Source organism: Pseudoliparis swirei, chromosome 2, assembly GCF_029220125.1.
Source record: "Pseudoliparis swirei isolate HS2019 ecotype Mariana Trench chromosome 2, NWPU_hadal_v1, whole genome shotgun sequence".
Lineage (NCBI taxonomy): Eukaryota > Metazoa > Chordata > Actinopteri > Perciformes > Liparidae > Pseudoliparis > Pseudoliparis swirei.
In genome coordinates, this window is record NC_079389.1 from 25,171,629 (window position 1) to 25,190,062 (window position 18,434).

The window sequence follows — 18,434 nt, forward strand, 5'->3', positions numbered from 1 at the left end:
TGTTGGGGTCTATGGACCCTCCACCCCACTGTGTTGGGGGTCTTGTGACCCCTCCACCCTCTGTGTTGGGGTCTTGTGGACCCTCCACCCCACTGTGTTGGGGGTCTTGTGACCCCTCCACCCCTCTGTGTTGGGGGTCTTGGTGGACCCCCCTCCACCCCACTGTGTTGGGGGTCTATGTGGACCCCCCTCCACCCCACTGTGTTGGGGGTCTTGGTGACCCTCCACCCCACTGTGTTGGGGTCTTGTGGACCCCTCCACCCTCTGTGTTGGGGGTCTTGGTGACCCTCCACCCCACTGTGTTGGGGGTCTTGTGACCCTCCACCCCTCTGTGTTGGGGTCTTGTGACCCCTCCACCCCACTGTGTTGGGGTCTTGTGGACCCCCCTCCACCCCTCTGTGTTGGGGGTCTTGGTGACCTCCACCCCACTGTGTTGGGGTCTTGTGGACCCCTCCACCCCTCTGTGTTGGGGGTCTTGGTGGACCCCCATCCACCCCTCTGTGTTGGGGGTCTATGTGGACCCCCCTCCACCCCACTGTGTTGGGGGTCTTGGTGGACCCCCCTCCACCCCACTGTGTTGGGGGTCTATGTGGACCCCCCTCCACCCCTCTGTGTTGGGGGTCTTGGTGGACCCCCCTCCACCCCACTGTGTTGGGGGTCTTGGTGGACCCCCCTCCACCCCTCTGTGTTGGGGGTCTATGTGGACCCCCCTCCACCCCACTGTGTTGGGGGTCTTGGTGGACCCCCGCCCCGGTAGACTCACGTTGCTCTGGAGGTCCGAGGCCTCCCTGTGGTGCAGCTGCTCTGGTGTGCCGGAGGTCATGTGGTAGTGACCTTTACTCTCCTCAAACTTCTTCTTGTAGACGTACTGCGGTCAATGAGACACTCAGATGGGGTCCTCATAGACCACAGATACTGGACTCATGAGGACCACAGATACTGGACTCATGAGGACCACAGATACTGGACTCATGAGGACCACATATACTGGACTCATGAGGACCACAGATACTGGACTCATGAGGACCACATATACTGGACTCATGAGGACCACAGATACTGGACTCATGAGGACCACATATACTGGACTCATGAGGACCACAGATACTGGACTCATGAGGACCACAGATACTGGACTCATGAGGACCACAGATACTGGACTCATGAAGACCACAGATACTGGACTACTTTACATCAGGGGGGACAACCGGCGTATCAGGGCCATCATAGCTAAATATATATTAATATATATATTATTCAAGATTCAAGATTCAAGATGTTTTATTTGTCACATACACACACAGGGTGTGCAGTGAAATGAAAGTGGCAATGCTCAGCAGGAATGCAAGGGCAACAAGTACACACTATTTACAATAAAAAACAACACAATATTTACAGTAAGTGTGTGTGTGTGTGTGTGTGTGTGTGTGTGTGTGCCTAAGAGGGGCAGTTGTGTGGGGTCTATTATTATCTTATGTAGATACTGTATATATATATAAAATAAAACAATATAATATATATATATAAAATAATAATATGTATATTATTATTTTATATATATACAAATAAAAAATATATATAAATAAAATACCATAAAATAATATGTACAAAATAAAATATAATATATATATATCAAATAATAATATAATATATATCAAATAATAATATAATATATATAAAACTTGATAAAAATATATATATATACAATAATAATATAATATATAATATATATATTAAATAATATATATATATATAATTATATATATAATAATAATAAAAAATAAAAATATATATTTATTACAGAGCCGGGAGAAATATTCAGAGTAAAAAACCTTAAAGGTTTCAGTATAATATTAACGAGGAAAAAAATCTGAATTAATCAGAAAAAACTGAAAATTATTATTAAATCATAATCTTGTGAGAAAAGTAACTCAGAAATTCTTAAATTAAATTCTTAAATTAAATCCACACATTGACGATATAAATCTGGTAGCTATGAAGGCTCAATACGCCGAGCTGAAGATGGAGGTTACAATGATCCAGAGGGAGCGTTGTGTTATGTGATCATTCATGGAACTACAGGAGGAAATGAACCCAAAGGTCAGAGGTCAAAGGGTAAGGGTCACTACCAGATGAGCTCACACAGTTATGGATGTGTGGATGATGTGAGATGAGCAGCAATAGGTGAAAGGGTAAGGGTCACTACCTGAGAGGTCACACATCAATGGTGTGAGAGGAGCAGTTAGAGGTCAGAGGTCAAAGGGTAAGGGTCACTACCAGATGAGTTCACACAGTTATGGATGTGTGGATGACGTGAGATGAGCAGTTAGAGGTCAGAGGTCAAAGGGTAAGGGTCACTACCAGATGAGGTCACACAGTTATGGATGTGTGGATGACGTGAGATGAGCAGTTAGAGGTCAGAGGTCAAAGGGTAAGGGTCACTACCTGAGAGGTCACACAGTTATGGTGTGAGATGAGCAGTTAGAGGTCAGAGGTCAACGGGTAAAGGTCAGGTAGAGGCCTTACGCTGCTGGACAGCTTGCTGGTGCTCAGGTTGTGCTGCATGGACAGAGACTCGGCCATGTCGGTCACCGGCTTGTGGAGCTTCTTCAGGTCGCCCTTATACTTCACCTGCACACACACAGGGGGTATCAGTGTGTGTGTGTGTGTGTGTGTGTGTGTGAACACACTCTCTACTCACATCACTGGCCAGCACGGTGGCGTCCTTCAGCGTCTGGTATATTTTACTGTTCTTCAGGTCATACTGGGGTCTCCTTCCTTTCATCTCCTTCTCAAACTTCTCCTTGTACTTCAGCTATGGGGGGGGGGGAGGGATTCAAAGACTTTATCCAACGACTTTATCCGGACCACACAAGGCCTCTAAAGCTCTAACGTGTGTGAGAGGTGAAGGTCGGCCATGTTGGTGCACGCATCAGCTGCTCCCTGGTCATCAGATCAATACCATCCATACATCATCAGATCAATACCATCCATACATCATCAGATCAATACCATACATACATCATCAGATCAATACCATCCATACATCATCAGATCAATACCATCCATACATCATCAGATCAATACCATCCATACATCATCAGATCAATACCATCCATACATCATCAGATCAATACCATCCATACATCATCAGATCAATACCATCCATACATCATCAGATCAATACCATCCATACATCCTGGTTCTCCTTCAAAACAAACCAGACTTTGCATCTTTGCATCCAGTGTGATGTGAAAGGTCTGAAGTGACAGTTTCCTTTGATCGGATGCTTTTCAGAGGAAACTGTGACGGAGACGAGGAAAATATAAATTCTGTGAGTACGTCGATGAGCCGGGACACAAGAGACAAGACTCAGAGACAAGACTCAGAGACACAAGAGAGACAAGACTCAGAGACAAGACTCAGAGACACGAGAGATACAAGACTCAGAGACAAGACTCAGAGACATGACTCAGAGACAAGACTCAGAGACATGAGAGAGACAAGACTCAGAGACATGAGAGAGACAAGACTCAGAGACAAGACTCAAAGACACGAGAGAGACAAGACTCAGAGACAAGACTCAGAGACACAAGAGAGACAAGACTCAAAGACAATACTCAGAGACAAGACTCAGAGACACAAGAGAGACAAGACTCAGAGACAAGACTCAGAGACATGACTCAGAGACAAGACTCAGATACATGACTCAGAGACAAAACTCAGAGACAAGACTCAGAGACAAGACTCAGAGACAAGACTCAGAGATATGACTCAGAGATATGACTCAGAGATATGACTCAGGGACATGACTCAGAGACAAAACTCAGAGACAAGACTCAGAGACACGAGAGAGACATGACTCAGAGACATGACTCAGAGACATGACTCAGAGATATGACTCAGAGATATGACTCAGAGATATGACTCAGAGATATGACTCAGAGATATGACTCAGGGACATGACTCAGAGACAAAACTCAGAGACAAGACTCAGAGACACGAGAGAGACATGACTCAGAGACAAGACTCAGAGACATGACTCAGAGACATGACTCAGAGGCACGAGAGAGACATGACTCAGAGACATGACTCAGAGACATGACTCAGAGACAAGACTCAGAGACAAGACTCAGAGACAAAACTCAGAGACAAGACTCAGAGATATGACTCAGAGACATGACTCAGAGACAAGACTCAGAGACACGAGAGAGACATGACTCAGAGACACGAGAGAGACATGACTCAGAGACATGACTCAGAGACATGACTCAGAGACATGACTCAGAGGCACGAGAGATACATGACTCAGAGACATGACTCAGAGACAAGACTCTAAATCTAGCAGCAACATTAACTCATGATCAATGTGGACCAACGCTGCCCTCTAGTGTTCATTTGTTATGATGCATCACGTCCAGACGGCTGAACTCATGTTGTTATTACCTTCGCATTGAAAATGCGGAAGGTTATGTTTTGATCGCCGTGTATTTGTATGCGTGCGTGCGTGTTATTCGCATAAGTCAAAAAGTATTAAACCGAATCGCATGAAATTAGGTGGGATGATTGGTTATTATCCGGGGACCATTTGATTAGATTTTGGGATCGATCGGTTCAAAGGTCAAGGTCATGAAAAGGTCAAAATCTTATTTTTACCATAGCGCGGTCAACTTTTATCCAATTGGCATGCAACTAATGCCAAAATGTTCATAATTCAATGCCCAATCTTGTGATATGCGAAGGTATGCGCTCTACCGAGTGCCCGTTCTAGTTATTGTTGTTATTATTGTTGTTTATTATAAACAATCAATGAATAAATAAATATCTGAACCGGAGAGACAAAAGCAGCAGAGCAACAACGAGGACAACAAAAGAACAAAAGAGATGCACACGATGCTGAATGATGAAGAGAAACACACACAGAGGAGGAGGAGAAGTGGAGGAGAGGTGGAGGAGAGGAAAGGAGGAGAGGAGGAGAAGTGGAGAAGAAATGGAGGAGAAAAAGAGGAGAGGTGGAGGAGAAGAGTGGAAGAGAGGATGAGTGGAAGAGAGGAGGAGGAGAGGAAGAGAGGAGGAGGAGAGGAGGAGGAGAGCAGGAGTGGAAGAGAGGAGGAGGAGAGGAAGAGAGGAGGAGGAGGAGGAGAGGAGGAGGAGAAGAGGAGGAGTGGAAGAGATGAGGAGGAGAGGAGAGGAGAGGAGGAGGAGAGGAGGAGTGGAAGAGATGAGGAGGAGAGGAGGAGAGGAGAGGAGAGGAGGAGAGGAGGAGAGGAGGAGCACCAGCAGTGAGCTCTTACATCACTGGTCACAGAACTCATTTTCTTAATGTGGCGCATCTGGAGGGTGTCATAGGAAGCTGCTCCGTGGAGGGAGGGCTTCACCTCCACCTACAGGCGGAGCAAGGTGGAGGAGGAGAACACACAGACGGGAGGAGGAGGAGGAGGAGGAAGAGAAGAAGAAGGAGGAGGAGGGAGGGGGGGGGGGCAGGTTTAAGGATGGAGACATGAACGATGATGATGATGAGTTAAAACATGTAAATGATTGATTGCAACAGGATGAGGAGCTTCAGCACAGAGACCTGGTCTCATGGTCTCACAGAGACCTGGTCTCATGGTCTCACAGAGACCTGGTCTCAGGGAGACCTGGTCTCATGGTCTCAGGGAGACCTGGTCTCATGGTCTCACGGAGACCTGGTCTCATGGTCTCACAGAGACCTGGTCTCATGGTCTCAGGGAGACCTGGTCTCATGGTCTCACAGAGACCTGGTCTCATGGTCTCACAGAGACCTGGTCTCATGGTCTCAGGGAGACCTGGTCTCATGGTCTCACAGAGACCTGGTCTCATGGTCTCACGGAGACCTGGTCTCATGGTCTCACGGAGACCTGGTCTCATGGTCTCACGGAGACCTGGTCTCATGGTCTCAGGGAGACCTGGTCTCATGGTCTCACAGAGACCTGGTCTCATGGTCTCAGGGAGACCTGGTCTCATGGTCTCACAGAGACCTGGTCTCATGGTCTCATGGATCTGGTTGATCTGGTTGGGAGTACCTGGCTGTTCAGCTTGGACACCTCGGTGGCCAGAGCGATGTCCGGGCGGTGGACCAGAGATCCTCCGCGGCTCGCCTCCGCACGGGCCTTCTCCCGGTAGCCCACCTGTGAGGAGACCAGGACCAGGACCAGGATCAGGATCAGGACCAGGATCAGGATCAGGATCAAGATCAGGACCAGGACCAGGATCAGGATCAGGGCTCACAACCACTTCAATATTAAAATGCAATCACGGCTTTAAGTTGAGAATGCGTGAGGCGCTCCTGTCCTCCAGCCTCCTGTGGGGGTCTGAAGGTTCTCGTGTTGCCCCCAGAGCCTCCAGGCCTCAAGCTCCTCCTCTTTTATGGACCAGAGCCTCCAGGCCTCAAGCTCTTCCTCTTTTATGGACCAGAGCCTCCAGGCCTCAAGCTCCTCCTCTTTTATGGACCAGAGTCTTCAGGCCTCAAGCTCCTCCTCTTTTATGGACCAGAGCCTTCAGGCCTCAAGCTCCTCCTCTTTTATGGACCAGAGCCTTCAGGCCTCAAGCACCTCCTCTCTTATGGACCAGAGCCTTCAGGCCTCAAGCTCCTCCTCTCTTATGGACCAGAGCCTTCAGGCCTCAAGCTCCTCCTCTTTTATGGACCAGAGCCTTCAGGCCTCAAGCTCCTCCTCTCTTATGGACCAGAGCCTTCAGGCCTCAAGCTCCTCCTCTTTTATGGACCAGCTCCACCTTCAGTCCTGGAGACTCCGCCCCCTCATGGAGACTGAAGACTTTCCTCCTGATGGTCTGATAGTTAAACCTGAACCAGGTTCACCTGGAGATGCTGCTAGAGGCTGAGAGGCTGAGGGGGACGCTTAGGAGACACTGAGCTCCTCTCTCCTCTCTCCTCTCCTCTCTCCTCTCCTCTCCTCTCTCCTTATGGACGCTTAGGATACACTGAGCTCCTCTCCTCTCTCCTTATGGACGCTTAGGATACACTGAGCTCCTCTCTCCTCTCTCCTTATGGACGCTTAGGATACACTGAGCTCCTCTCTCCTCTCTCCTTATGGACGCTTAGGATACACTGAGCTCCTCTCTCCTCTCTCCTTATGGACGCTTAGGATACACTGAGCTCCTCTCTCCTCTCTCCTTATGGACGCTTAGGATACACTGAGCTCCTCTCTCCTCTCTCCTTATGGACGCTTAGGATACACTGAGCTCCTCTCTCCTCTCTCCTTATGGACGCTTAGGATACACTGAGCCCTCTCTCCTCTCTCCTTATGGACGCTTAGGATACACTGAGCTCCTCTCTCCTCTCTCCTTATGGACGCTTAGGATACACTGAGCTCCTCTCTCCTCTCTCCTTATGGACGCTTAGGATACACTGAGCTCCTCTCTCTCTCTCCTTATGGACGCTTAGGATACACTGAGCTCTCTCTCTCCTCTCTCCTTATGGACGCTTAGGATACACTGAGCTCCTCTCCTCTCCTCTCTCCTTATGGACGCTTAGGATACACTGAGCTCCTCTCCTCTCTCCTTAAGGACGCTTAGGATACACTGAGCTCCTCTCTCCTCTCTCCTTATGGACGCTTAGGATACACTGAGCTCCTCTCTCCTCTCTCCTTAAGGACGCTTAGGATACACTGAGCTCCTCTCCTCTCTCCTTATGGACGCTTAGGATACACTGAGCTCCTCTCTCCTCTCTCCTTATGGACGTTTAGGATACACTGAGCTCCTCTCTCCTCTCTCCTTATGGACGCTTAGGATACACTGAGCTCCTCTCTCCTCTCTCCTTATGGACGTTAGGATACACTGAGCTCCTCTCTCCTCTCTCCTTATGGACGCTTAGGATACACTGAGCTCCTCTCCTCTCTCCTTATGGACGTTTAGGATACACTGAGCTCCTCTCCTCTCTCCTTATGGACGCTTAGGATACACTGAGCTCCTCTCTCCTCTCTCCTTATGGACGCTTAGGATACACTGAGCTCCTCTCTCCTCTCTCCTTATGGACGCTTAGGATACACTGAGCTCCTCTCTCCTCTCTCCTTATGGACGCTTAGGATACACTGAGCTCCTCTCTCCTCTCTCCTTATGGACGTTTAGGATACACTGAGCTCCTCTCTCCTCTCTCCTTAAGGATGCTTAGGATACACTGAGCTCCTCTCCTCTCTCCTTATGGACGTTTAGGATACACTGAGCTCCTCTCTCCTCTCTCCTTAAGGACGCTTAGGATACACTGAGCTCCTCTCCTCTCTCCTTATGGACGTTTAGGATACACTGAGCTCCTCTCCTCTCTCCTTAAGGACGCTTAGGATACACTGAGCTCCTCTCCTCTCTCCTTATGGATGCTTAGGATACACTGAGCTCCTCTCTCCTCTCTCCTTAAGGACGCTTAGGATACACTGAGCTCCTCTCCTCTCTCCTTAAGGACGCTTAGGATACACTGAGCTCCTCTCTCCTCTCTCCTTAAGGACGCTTAGGATACACTGAGCTCCTCTCCTCTCTCCTTAAGGACGCTTAGGATACACTGAGCTCCTCTCCTCTCTCCTTATGGACGCTTAGGATACACTGAGCTCCTCTCCTCTCTCCTTAAGGATGCTTAGGATACACTGAGCTCCTCTCCTCTCTCCTTAAGGACGCTTAGGATACACTGAGCTCCTCTCACCTCTCCTCTCTCCTTATGGACGCTTAGGATACACTGAGCTCCTCTCCTCTCTCCTTATGGACGTTTAGGATACACTGAGCTCCTCTCTCCTCTCTCCTTAAGGACGCTTAGGATACACTGAGCTCCTCTCCTCTCTCCTTATGGACGTTTAGGATACACTGAGCTCCTCTCTCTCCTCTCTCCTTATGGACGATTAGGATACACTGAGCTCCTCTCTCCTCTCTCCTTATGGATGCTTAGGATACACTGAGCTCCTCTCTCCTTAAGGACGCTTAGGATACACTGAGCTCCTCTCCTCTCTCCTTATGGACGCTTAGGATACACTGAGCTCCTCTCTCCTCTCTCCTTAAGGACGCTTAGGATACACTGAGCTCCTCTCCTCTCTCCTTAAGGACGCTTAGGATACACTGAGCTCCTCTCCTCTCTCCTTATGGACGTTTAGGATACACTGAGCTCCTCTCTCCTCTCTCCTTAAGGATGCTTAGGATACACTGAGCTCCTCTCCTCTCTCCTTAAGGACGCTTAGGATACACTGAGCTCCTCTCTCCTCTCCTCTCTCCTTATGGACGCTTAGGATACACTGAGCTCCTCTCCTCTCTCCTTATGGACGTTTAGGATACACTGAGCTCCTCTCTCCTCTCTCCTTAAGGACGTTTAGGATACACTGAGCTCCTCTCCTCTCTCCTTATGGACGTTTAGGATACACTGAGCTCCTCTCCTCTCTCCTCTCTCCTTATGGACGATTAGGATACACTGAGCTCCTCTCTCCTCTCTCCTTATGGATGCTTAGGATACACTGAGCTCCTCTCTCCTCTCCTCTCTCCTTATGGACGTTAAGGATACACTGAGCTCCTCTCCTCTCTCCTTAAGGACGCTTAGGATACACTGAGCTCCTCTCCTCTCTCCTTATGGACGTTTAGGATACACTGAGCTCCTCTCTCCTCTCCTGACTCTCTGGTTACCTCACTGATGAGCTTGGCGGCCTGCGTAGCTTTCTTGATGTCGGGCCGGTCGGCCAGGCTGGTGTAGTGGAGGTTGGCTTTGGCTTCTTTCTTGTAGGCGACCTGTGGAGCAGAGAAGCAACATACAGTAAAAAGAACAGGAAGTGGTGGAGGAACCAGACATCGGAGGACTCACGGCGCTCTGACTCTTGGCCACTCCCATGGCGTGCTGCACTTCAGGAGGCACCGCCATGTTGTTGTAGCTGGACTTTCCTTTCTCCTTCTCAAACTTGGCTTTATACAGTTTCTGTAAAGGAGGAAGAAAGGGCCATCAGGGGAAGTCCAGGACCAGGACCAGAACCAGGACCAGGAGGAGAGGGCAGAGCTCCTTGTGGTGCATCTCCTCACCCCGCTGATGAGCTTGTTGACCTCCTTGCTGTGGACGGTGTCGCGGGTCTCCGGCAGCGTGGTGAACGAGCCGCACTGCATGTCCTTCTTACTGGCCGCCTTGTATTTGCTCTGAGGACGGACAGTTAAAGGATGTCAGAACGTCCACCAGGTGTCCCACGTCTCCGATCCTGTGACGGCGAAGCGGTTACCTCTGACACCAGCGAGCGCACTGCCTTGGCGTGCAGGATCTGAGGCGTGTCCTCCACGGGGACGTAGTGGCCCTTGGTCTTCTCGTACTTCTCCCTGTACTTCAGCTGTGGAGCAGAGGCACGGCGTCGGCATCCGGCGCCGCGGCGGCGTCGGTGTCGTGGAACACAAACTCACCTCGCTGGACATCTCTGCGTTCTTCATGGCCAGGAGGGTCAACTTGTCGTCCACCACGGGAATCACACATCCCTTCATCATCTCTTTGTCGTACTTGTACTCGACCTGTGGGGGAAAGGTATTCATACATCTTTATGACAATGCAACTTTAAAATAGAAATATATAAAAAATAACAGTAATAATTAAAGCTGCGAGCAGCGATGAACGTGCCCTCGCTCATCTGCCCCAGTCGGGGGCGCTGACAGGACGCCGGCCCACCGGTCGGACGTTCTACCGTTTGTCACGTAACGCTGATTTTCTTTCGCCGCTAGGTGGCGCTTAGACAAAGTGAAAATAAGATTGTCGATGTTCTCAGGATGCGACTAGGAACAAGCACGACAAGCTTGGGGCAGATTGGAGTCCAGCTGAGCCAGGAGGGGGCGCTGTGACTATGTGAACACATGTGTCATGTGTCTGTACGTCAAGTCTAGACCACGTCATCACATGACATGTTAAAAAGTGATGCAATAAGTGAGCCCTGGGCTGTGTCTACTACCGGACACTTGAGCACTTCGAGCACTCACTTTCGCCACACCGACAAAACCAGCAGCATCCAGAGCACTGAAAGTCCCCGCATGGCACCCTGCCAACGGGCAGAACATGCAGTTTAAACGATGGACACTACTGGCCCTAAACGGGCGCCATCTTGGCTACGGAGCGGAAGAGGAGGAGCCCTTTCGCCAGCTTTTCATTTTATTTCTAAAACAATGGCGGAAGAGATGGCTACGGTAGCACAAGCGGTAGACCACGAAGCTACAGACCGTAAATGGGGTGGACCGTAAATTCCACATGGGGTGGAGAAAGGGGTAAACAAGGGACAACAAGAGGGCAAGAAGTGCATTCATTTTGTCACTTTAAGTTTCGCGGGTATCGCAAGCAGATTTGCATACGTCACTCCCGGCTTAATTTCGCGGGTGCCGTGAACAGATTTGCGTCCGTCACTTCCGCCAAGTGGTTAACGTAAGTGTTCCATTTGAGACAGACTCATCAGACGCACTAAGATGTCAGGGCTCTGTATTGCAGTGTCCTTCGTAAAGTGTCCGGTAGTAGACACAGCCCTGGTCTCTGGGTCACTGGGCGAATGATTATCCTGGTGATGTTTACCCACTATAGAGAGAAGGTTACGGTCCACGTAGATTACACCAGGGGATCAAACTGGTCATGTCGGTGTTCCTATGACACATCTGAATGTTTCTTCATGTCAATGTGTTCAGGCCTCGACTGGCATCATGATGAAGTATTCGATCAGCTAAAACAACAAATCACAGAAAGTGGGCGTTTATTGGGGTCCACGTAACGTCGAGGTTTTGCCGTGAAGTCACCATCTTTTATGGAACCAGCTTCCACCTTCAGTCCGGGAGGCAGACACAGTCACCTCGTTTAAGAGTAGACTGAAGACCTTCCTCTTTGACAGAGCTTATAGTTAGGGCTGAATCAGGTTCACCTGGTCCAGCCCCTTGATATGCTGCTATAGGCTTATAGCTGCCGGGGGACATTTTAGGATGCACTGAGTACCTATCTCCTCTTTTTTCTCTCCTTAGGGATGAATTTTCATCTCTCAATCACACGTTACTAACTCTGCTTTCTCCCCGGAGTCCTTGTGACTTCACGTCTCATGGGGTCATCGGACCCTATGAGACGGCATAGATCCTATCTGCCTGATGGATCATCGAGGTCTGGGTCATGGAATTCCTGCTCCTGACTACACCACTGTCCTGTTGAGACTCCGCCCACTGTTGAGACTCCACCCACTCCTCCTCTCTACCTCCATCTGATGGATCGTGGAGGTCTCCATCGTGGAATATGCCTACTATGAACTATTCATACACTCTGTCACATTCATTGAATGTATTTAAACTCTAAATCTGTCCTTCTGGTCACATGACATCTATTGCATCTGTCCATCCTGGAGAGGGATCCTCCTCTGTTCTCTCCTGAAGGTTTCTTCCCTTTTTTCCCCCCTGAAGGGTTATTTGGGAGTTTTTCCTGGTCCGATGTGAGGTTTTGGGGCAAGGATGTCTATGTGTACAGATTGTAAAGCACTCCGAGACAAATTTGTAATTTGTGAAATTGGGCTATACAAATAAACTGAATTGAATTGTAATAACTCTTCATCTTTAAGGCCTTTAAGGAGATCGTCCTTGAACAAGATGGAAGTCGATTAGTTTTAAGGGAGGAGTCCGTAAATGTATAATGGCCAAAAATGACAAAATCAACCAAAACAATGGCCAAAACGCTCAACTTTGGGGAATTATTGTAGCGCCCCCTATGGTTCAAATCACACAAGATGTTATGTGCATGTTACATGATGCAATGTGTACATATACTGAACGTTTTCAGTGATTAATCCGAATAGTGTTGAAGTTATGAGAATTGAAAAACATGCGTCTTTCACAAAATTCTAAATGGCAGAAATTCTAAGTAGGCGGAGCTTAGGGCTCTGAGAGCCTTTTTTGTAGAGCAGGTCCAAGTGGACATGTGTGAAAAACTTCAAGTCAATCAAACATTCTGGGTGAGGGGCGTCGCCGGTAACATTTTGAGGGGGCGCTAGAGAGCACATTTTTAAACCCAAAATTTGACGTCTATATCATACGTCTATTATCAACACGCCTGACGAGCTCTCCAACTTTGGTGAGTTTTGGGGTCTGTGACGTCCCCCAATATGTGCCCAATGTTCTCAAATAGTAGGCGGGATAATAATACCCCTAGCATTCACGATGTGATGTTCATTAACTGTGCAGAAGCATTTCTCGTTGGTCTTAAGTTCCCGGTGATGAGCTGCTCTCGTTACAGAAGAAGAAGAAGCTCACATCACTCTGCTGCAGCGAGTTCTTGGCAGCGTTGAGGAAGTCGGGTCTGTCTGCGGTCCAGATCCACTTGTTCTTGGTGGCTTGGTACTTCTTCCTGTAGTCCAGCTGGAAGCAGAATAAAGCGTCAGTGGTCGGACGTGTTCCAGGTGCGGACGTCCCTCCCGACACTCACATTGCTGTTGTTCTTGTAGGCCTGCTTGGCCGCCCGGATCTCATGGGCCTCGGGGTCGATGTTGATCTGGGCTTTGCTCTTCTCGTACACTTCCCTGTACTTGAGCTGTGAGATGAAGACACATAAGGCAGCGTGAAACAGAACCGCGGTCCAGGAAGGTGCAGTCATGAAGGTGCAGCCGGGCCTACGTTGCTGGTGATGTCCTTGACCCTCTTCATGTGCTGCTGGTGGGGCGTGTCATAGGGCAAGGTGTAGCCCTTGGCCTTCGTCTTGTTGTGCTCCATCTTGTAGACGATCTGAGGAGTGGCCAGAACAAGTCCATGAGCTTATCGTGGACTACATGAGACCACGTGTAGTCCATGAGTTTATCGTGGACTACATGAGACCACGTGTAGTCTATGAGCTTATCGTGGACTACATGAGACCACGTGTAGTCCATGAGCTTATCGTGGACTACATGAGACCACGTGTAGTCTATGAGCTTATCGTGGACTACATGAGACCACGTGTAGTCCATGAGCTTATCGTGGACTACATGCGCCCCTGAGGGGAGACCACTCACGTCGGTGATCTTCTTGCAGCGCCGGTGGGCCTCGTACTCGGGCGTCTCCAGCACCGAGGTGAACTTGTCCTTGGCCCGCTCGTACTGCTCCCTGTATCTCCACTGAAGAACAGCACATCATCAGGTTCTGAGACACCGCTCCACTAGAGAGGACCCTCCAGTAGAGAGGACCCTCCACTAGAGAGGACCCTCCACTAGAGAGGACCCTCCAGTAGAGAGGACCCTCCACTAGAGAGGACCCTCCACCAGAGAGGACCCTCCACTAGAGAGGACCCTCCACTAGAGAGGACCCTCCACCAGAGAGGACCCTCCACCAGAGAGGACCCTCCACTAGAGAGGACCCTCCACTAGAGAGGACCCTCCACTAGAGAGGACCCTCCACTAGAGAGGACCCTCCAGTAGAGGACCCTCCACTAGAGAGGACCCTCCAGTAGAGGACCCTCCAGTAGAGAGGACCCTCCACTAGAGAGGACCCTCCACTAGAGAGGACCCTCCAGTAGAGAGGACCCTCCACTAGAGAGGACCCTCCACTAGAGAGGACCCTCCACCAGAGAGGACCCTCCAGTAGAGAGGACCCTCCAGTAGAGAGGACCCTCCACTAGAGAGGACCCTCCACCAGAGAGGACCCTCCACTAGAGAGGACCCTCCACTAGAGAGGACCCTCCAGTAGAGAGGACCCTCCACTAGAGAGGACCCTCCAGTAGAGAGGACCCTCCACTAGAGAGGACCCTCCACCAGAGAGGACCCTCCAGTAGAGAGGACCCTCCACAAGAGAGGACCCTCCAGTAGAGAGGACCCTCCACCAGAGAGGACCCTCCAGTAGAGAGGACCCTCCAGTAGAGAGGACCCTCCACCAGAGAGGACCCTCCACTAGAGAGGACCCTCCACTAGAGAGGACCCTCCACTAGAGAGGACCCTCCACTAGAGAGGACCCTCCACTAGAGAGGACCCTCCAGTAGAGGACCCTCCACTAGAGAGGACCCTCCAGTAGAGGACCCTCCAGTAGAGAGGACCCTCCACTAGAGAGGACCCTCCAATAGAGGACCCTCCACTAGAGAGGACCCTCCACCAGAGAGGACCCTCCACCAGAGAGGACCCTCCAGTAGAGAGGACCCTCCAGTAGAGAGGACCCTCCACTAGAGGACCCTCCAGTAGAGGACCCTCCACTAGAGAGGACCCTCCACTAGAGAGGACCCTCCAGTAGAGAGGACCCTCCAGTAGAGAGGACCCTCCACTAGAGAGGACCCTCCACTAGAGAGGACCCTCCAGTAGAGAGGACCCTCCAGTAGAGAGGACCCTCCAGTAGAGGACCCTCTCCAGGATGAGCTTATAAACATGTTATAAACAGTTGACTAACGTGGACTATGTGAGCTCTACGATACTCATACAAGGAACAACGCTTGACAATAAACAATAAAGTAAATAATAATAATAATCATTTAATGAAAATGTACAACAACACGTGTGATGCGTGTGTCACGGAGTGAAGGACTCCGGAGGTCATGCAGAAGGAAACATGCTTCATGAAACATGCATGAACATGGAGGGCTGAGAGGATGAAGAGGAAGATGTCCCCCCTCTAGGCGTGGAGCCTCCTGAGCTCCTGGACCTGAGGACCAGCTCCCCCAGAGGAGGAAGCAAAGGGCTTTTGGGGATGAGATGTCAACACGTCAACACGTCTCTGTGGACACGACGACAGCGTCTTCTGTCTCGTTCAACATGACGTCCACATGCTTTCTGCTTATCGTGTTTCAAGGCGTCTAAAGATCAGGATTCATTCGTATACTATGAAACTATTAGTTTGTGTGGAATGTGAGGAATGTGTTAAAACCCCTTCAGGAGTTCAAGTGGTTCAATGGAAGGGAGATGAGTTTCTATGGGATGAGAGTTTATATGGGGTCACATGGTGTCACATGTGGTCAGCAGGGGTCATATGGGGTCACATGGTGTCACTAGGGGTCACCAGGGTCAGCGCTCTGGGCTGTTTACCTTACTGCTCATACTGGTCTGGTAAAGGGCCGTGAGGATGTCAGGGCGGTGCAGCTCATTGCAGCCACTCTTTAGCAGATCCTTAGCTTTGGATATGTACTTTGCCTGTTCACCCACACACACACACACACACATACACACACACACACACACACACACACACACACACACACACACACACACACACACACACACACACACACACAGCATGCCAGGTGAGGACAGGTGGAGACACCAGCACTGTGAGGACTGGAGCAGCTGTTGGTCCTCATCTATGCCTTCAGACGGGAACATTCATCCCATGAGTCCAGACAGATTCACCTAATAAGCCTCATTTCATCTAATAATGATGAACCCCCTCTGGGTGAATGGGTGAACCCCCTCTGGGTGAATGGGTGAACCCCCTCTGGGTGAATGGGTGAACCCTCTCTGGGTGAATGGGTGAACCCCCTCTGGGTGAATGGGTGAACCCCCTCTGGTTGAATGGGTGAACCCCCTCTGGGTGAACCCTCTCTGGGTGAATGGGTGAACCCCCTCTGGGTGAATGGGTGAACCCTCTCTGGTTGAATGGGTGAACCCCCTCTGGGTGAATGGGTGAACCCCCTCTGGGTGATTGGGTGAACCCTCTCTGGGTGAATGGGTGAACCCCCTCTGGGTGAATGGGTGAACCCTCTCTGATGGCACAGGTGAGGAGCGTCCCGCCCACCCAACCAGCCGTCCAGCTGCTGGTTGGGTGGCGCCCTGTGGAGAGACAAAGACCTCATGCGGCGACCTCATGCGGCGGGAGGAGGTCCTTGTGGGCGTGGCCCGGCCGGAGGAGGGTTACCTGGCTCATCTTGTGGTTCTCTCTGGCCAGAATGTACCTGGGGTCATCGCAGGTGATGGTGAACTTATCCTTGGACTTCTCATAAGTGGCTCTGTAGGATCTCTGCTCAGGACGTCACAAGCTCGTTAAAGACAAACGTCCAGGAGTACTTTCACAAGTACTTACATGTACTTCTACTCTGCCACATAAGGTACCTTTCACTAGTACTTACATGTACTTCTACTCTGCTACATAAGGTACCTTTCACTAGTACTTACATGTACTTCTACTCTGCTACATAAGGTACCTTTCACTAGTACTTACATGTACTTCTACTCTGCTACATAAGGTACCTTTCACTAGTACTTACATGTACTTCTACTCTGCTACATAAGGTACCTTTCACTGCATCTCTATACCGCGTGTACTTCTTATCGTAGTACACAAAGTACCTCCCCCTGGCTCCACGGTGAGGACCTGGTCATGAAGGTCTTTGTGCTGATACATTCTGCACAATACTTTAGATTTTCATTTTAAACTGTGGTATTTTTACTTCTACTAAAGTACTTCCTCCAGCGCTGAAACAAGTCGGAACAAAGAACATTAGACACATTTTCATTCACTTGGAATTATTGTTACCTGAAAAGAGAAGGTAATACACTTTATAGTAATAAACATAATAATACTATGAACAGTATCTACTCAACAGGACTAAAGACTGAGGACTACAGTATCTACTCAACAGGAATAGAGACTGAGGACTACAGTATCTACTCAACAGGACTAAAGACTGAGGACTACAGGACTGAGGACTACAGTATCTACTCAACAGGAATAGAGACTGAGGACTACAGTATCTACTCAACAGGAATAGAGACTGAGGACTACAGTATCTACTCAACAGGAATAGAGACTGCGGACAACAGTATCTACTCAACAGGACTAAAGACTGAGGACTACAGTATCTACTCAACAGGAATAGAGACTGAGGACTACAGTATCTACTCAACAGGAATAGAGACTGAGGACTACAGTATCTACTCAACAGGTCTAAAGACTGAGGACTATAGTATCTACTCAACAGGAATAGAGACTGAGGACTACAGTATCTACTCAACAGGACTAACGACTGAGGACTACAGTATCTACTCAACAGGACTAAAGACTGAGGACTACAGTATCTACTCAACAGGAATAGAGACTGATGACTACAGTATCTACTCAACAGGTCTAAAGACTGAGGACTACAGTATCTACTCAACAGGAATAGAGACTGAGGACTACAGTATCTACTCAACAGGAATAGAGACTGAGGACTACAGTATCTACTCAACAGGAATAGAGACTGAGGACAACAGTATCTACTCAACAGGACTAAAGACTGAGGACTACAGTATCTACTCAACAGGTCTAAAGACTGAGGACTATAGTATCTACTCAACAGGAATAGAGACTGAGGACTACAGTATCTACTCAACAGGACTAACGACTGAGGACTACAGTATCTACTCAACAGGACTAAAGACTGAGGACTATAGTATCTACTCAACAGGAATAGAGACTGAGGACTACAGTATCTACTCAACAGGACTAACGACTGAGGACTACAGTATCTACTCAACAGGACTAAAGACTGAGGACTATAGTATCTACTCAACAGGAATAGAGACTGA

At 49.3% G+C, this 18,434-nt stretch overlaps 1 protein-coding gene across 1 annotated transcript in view; it reads right to left on the reverse strand.

Moving 5' to 3' along the window:
* Positions 1-18,434, reverse strand: part of neb (nebulin) — a 100,569-nt gene that overhangs the window by 28,554 nt on the left and 53,581 nt on the right. The window contains exons 64-78 of the mRNA XM_056436522.1: positions 15,957-16,061; positions 13,968-14,069; positions 13,594-13,701; positions 13,406-13,510; positions 13,234-13,338; positions 10,384-10,488; positions 10,209-10,313; positions 10,018-10,128; positions 9,806-9,916; positions 9,631-9,732; positions 6,045-6,149; positions 5,295-5,384; positions 2,702-2,815; positions 2,527-2,631; positions 764-868 (exon numbers count right to left, since the gene is read on the reverse strand). Coding sequence (XP_056292497.1) covers positions 764-868; positions 2,527-2,631; positions 2,702-2,815; positions 5,295-5,384; positions 6,045-6,149; positions 9,631-9,732; positions 9,806-9,916; positions 10,018-10,128; positions 10,209-10,313; positions 10,384-10,488; positions 13,234-13,338; positions 13,406-13,510; positions 13,594-13,701; positions 13,968-14,069; positions 15,957-16,061 — 1,578 coding nt within the window. The remainder of the gene's footprint in view (positions 1-763; positions 869-2,526; positions 2,632-2,701; positions 2,816-5,294; positions 5,385-6,044; positions 6,150-9,630; positions 9,733-9,805; positions 9,917-10,017; positions 10,129-10,208; positions 10,314-10,383; positions 10,489-13,233; positions 13,339-13,405; positions 13,511-13,593; positions 13,702-13,967; positions 14,070-15,956; positions 16,062-18,434) is intronic.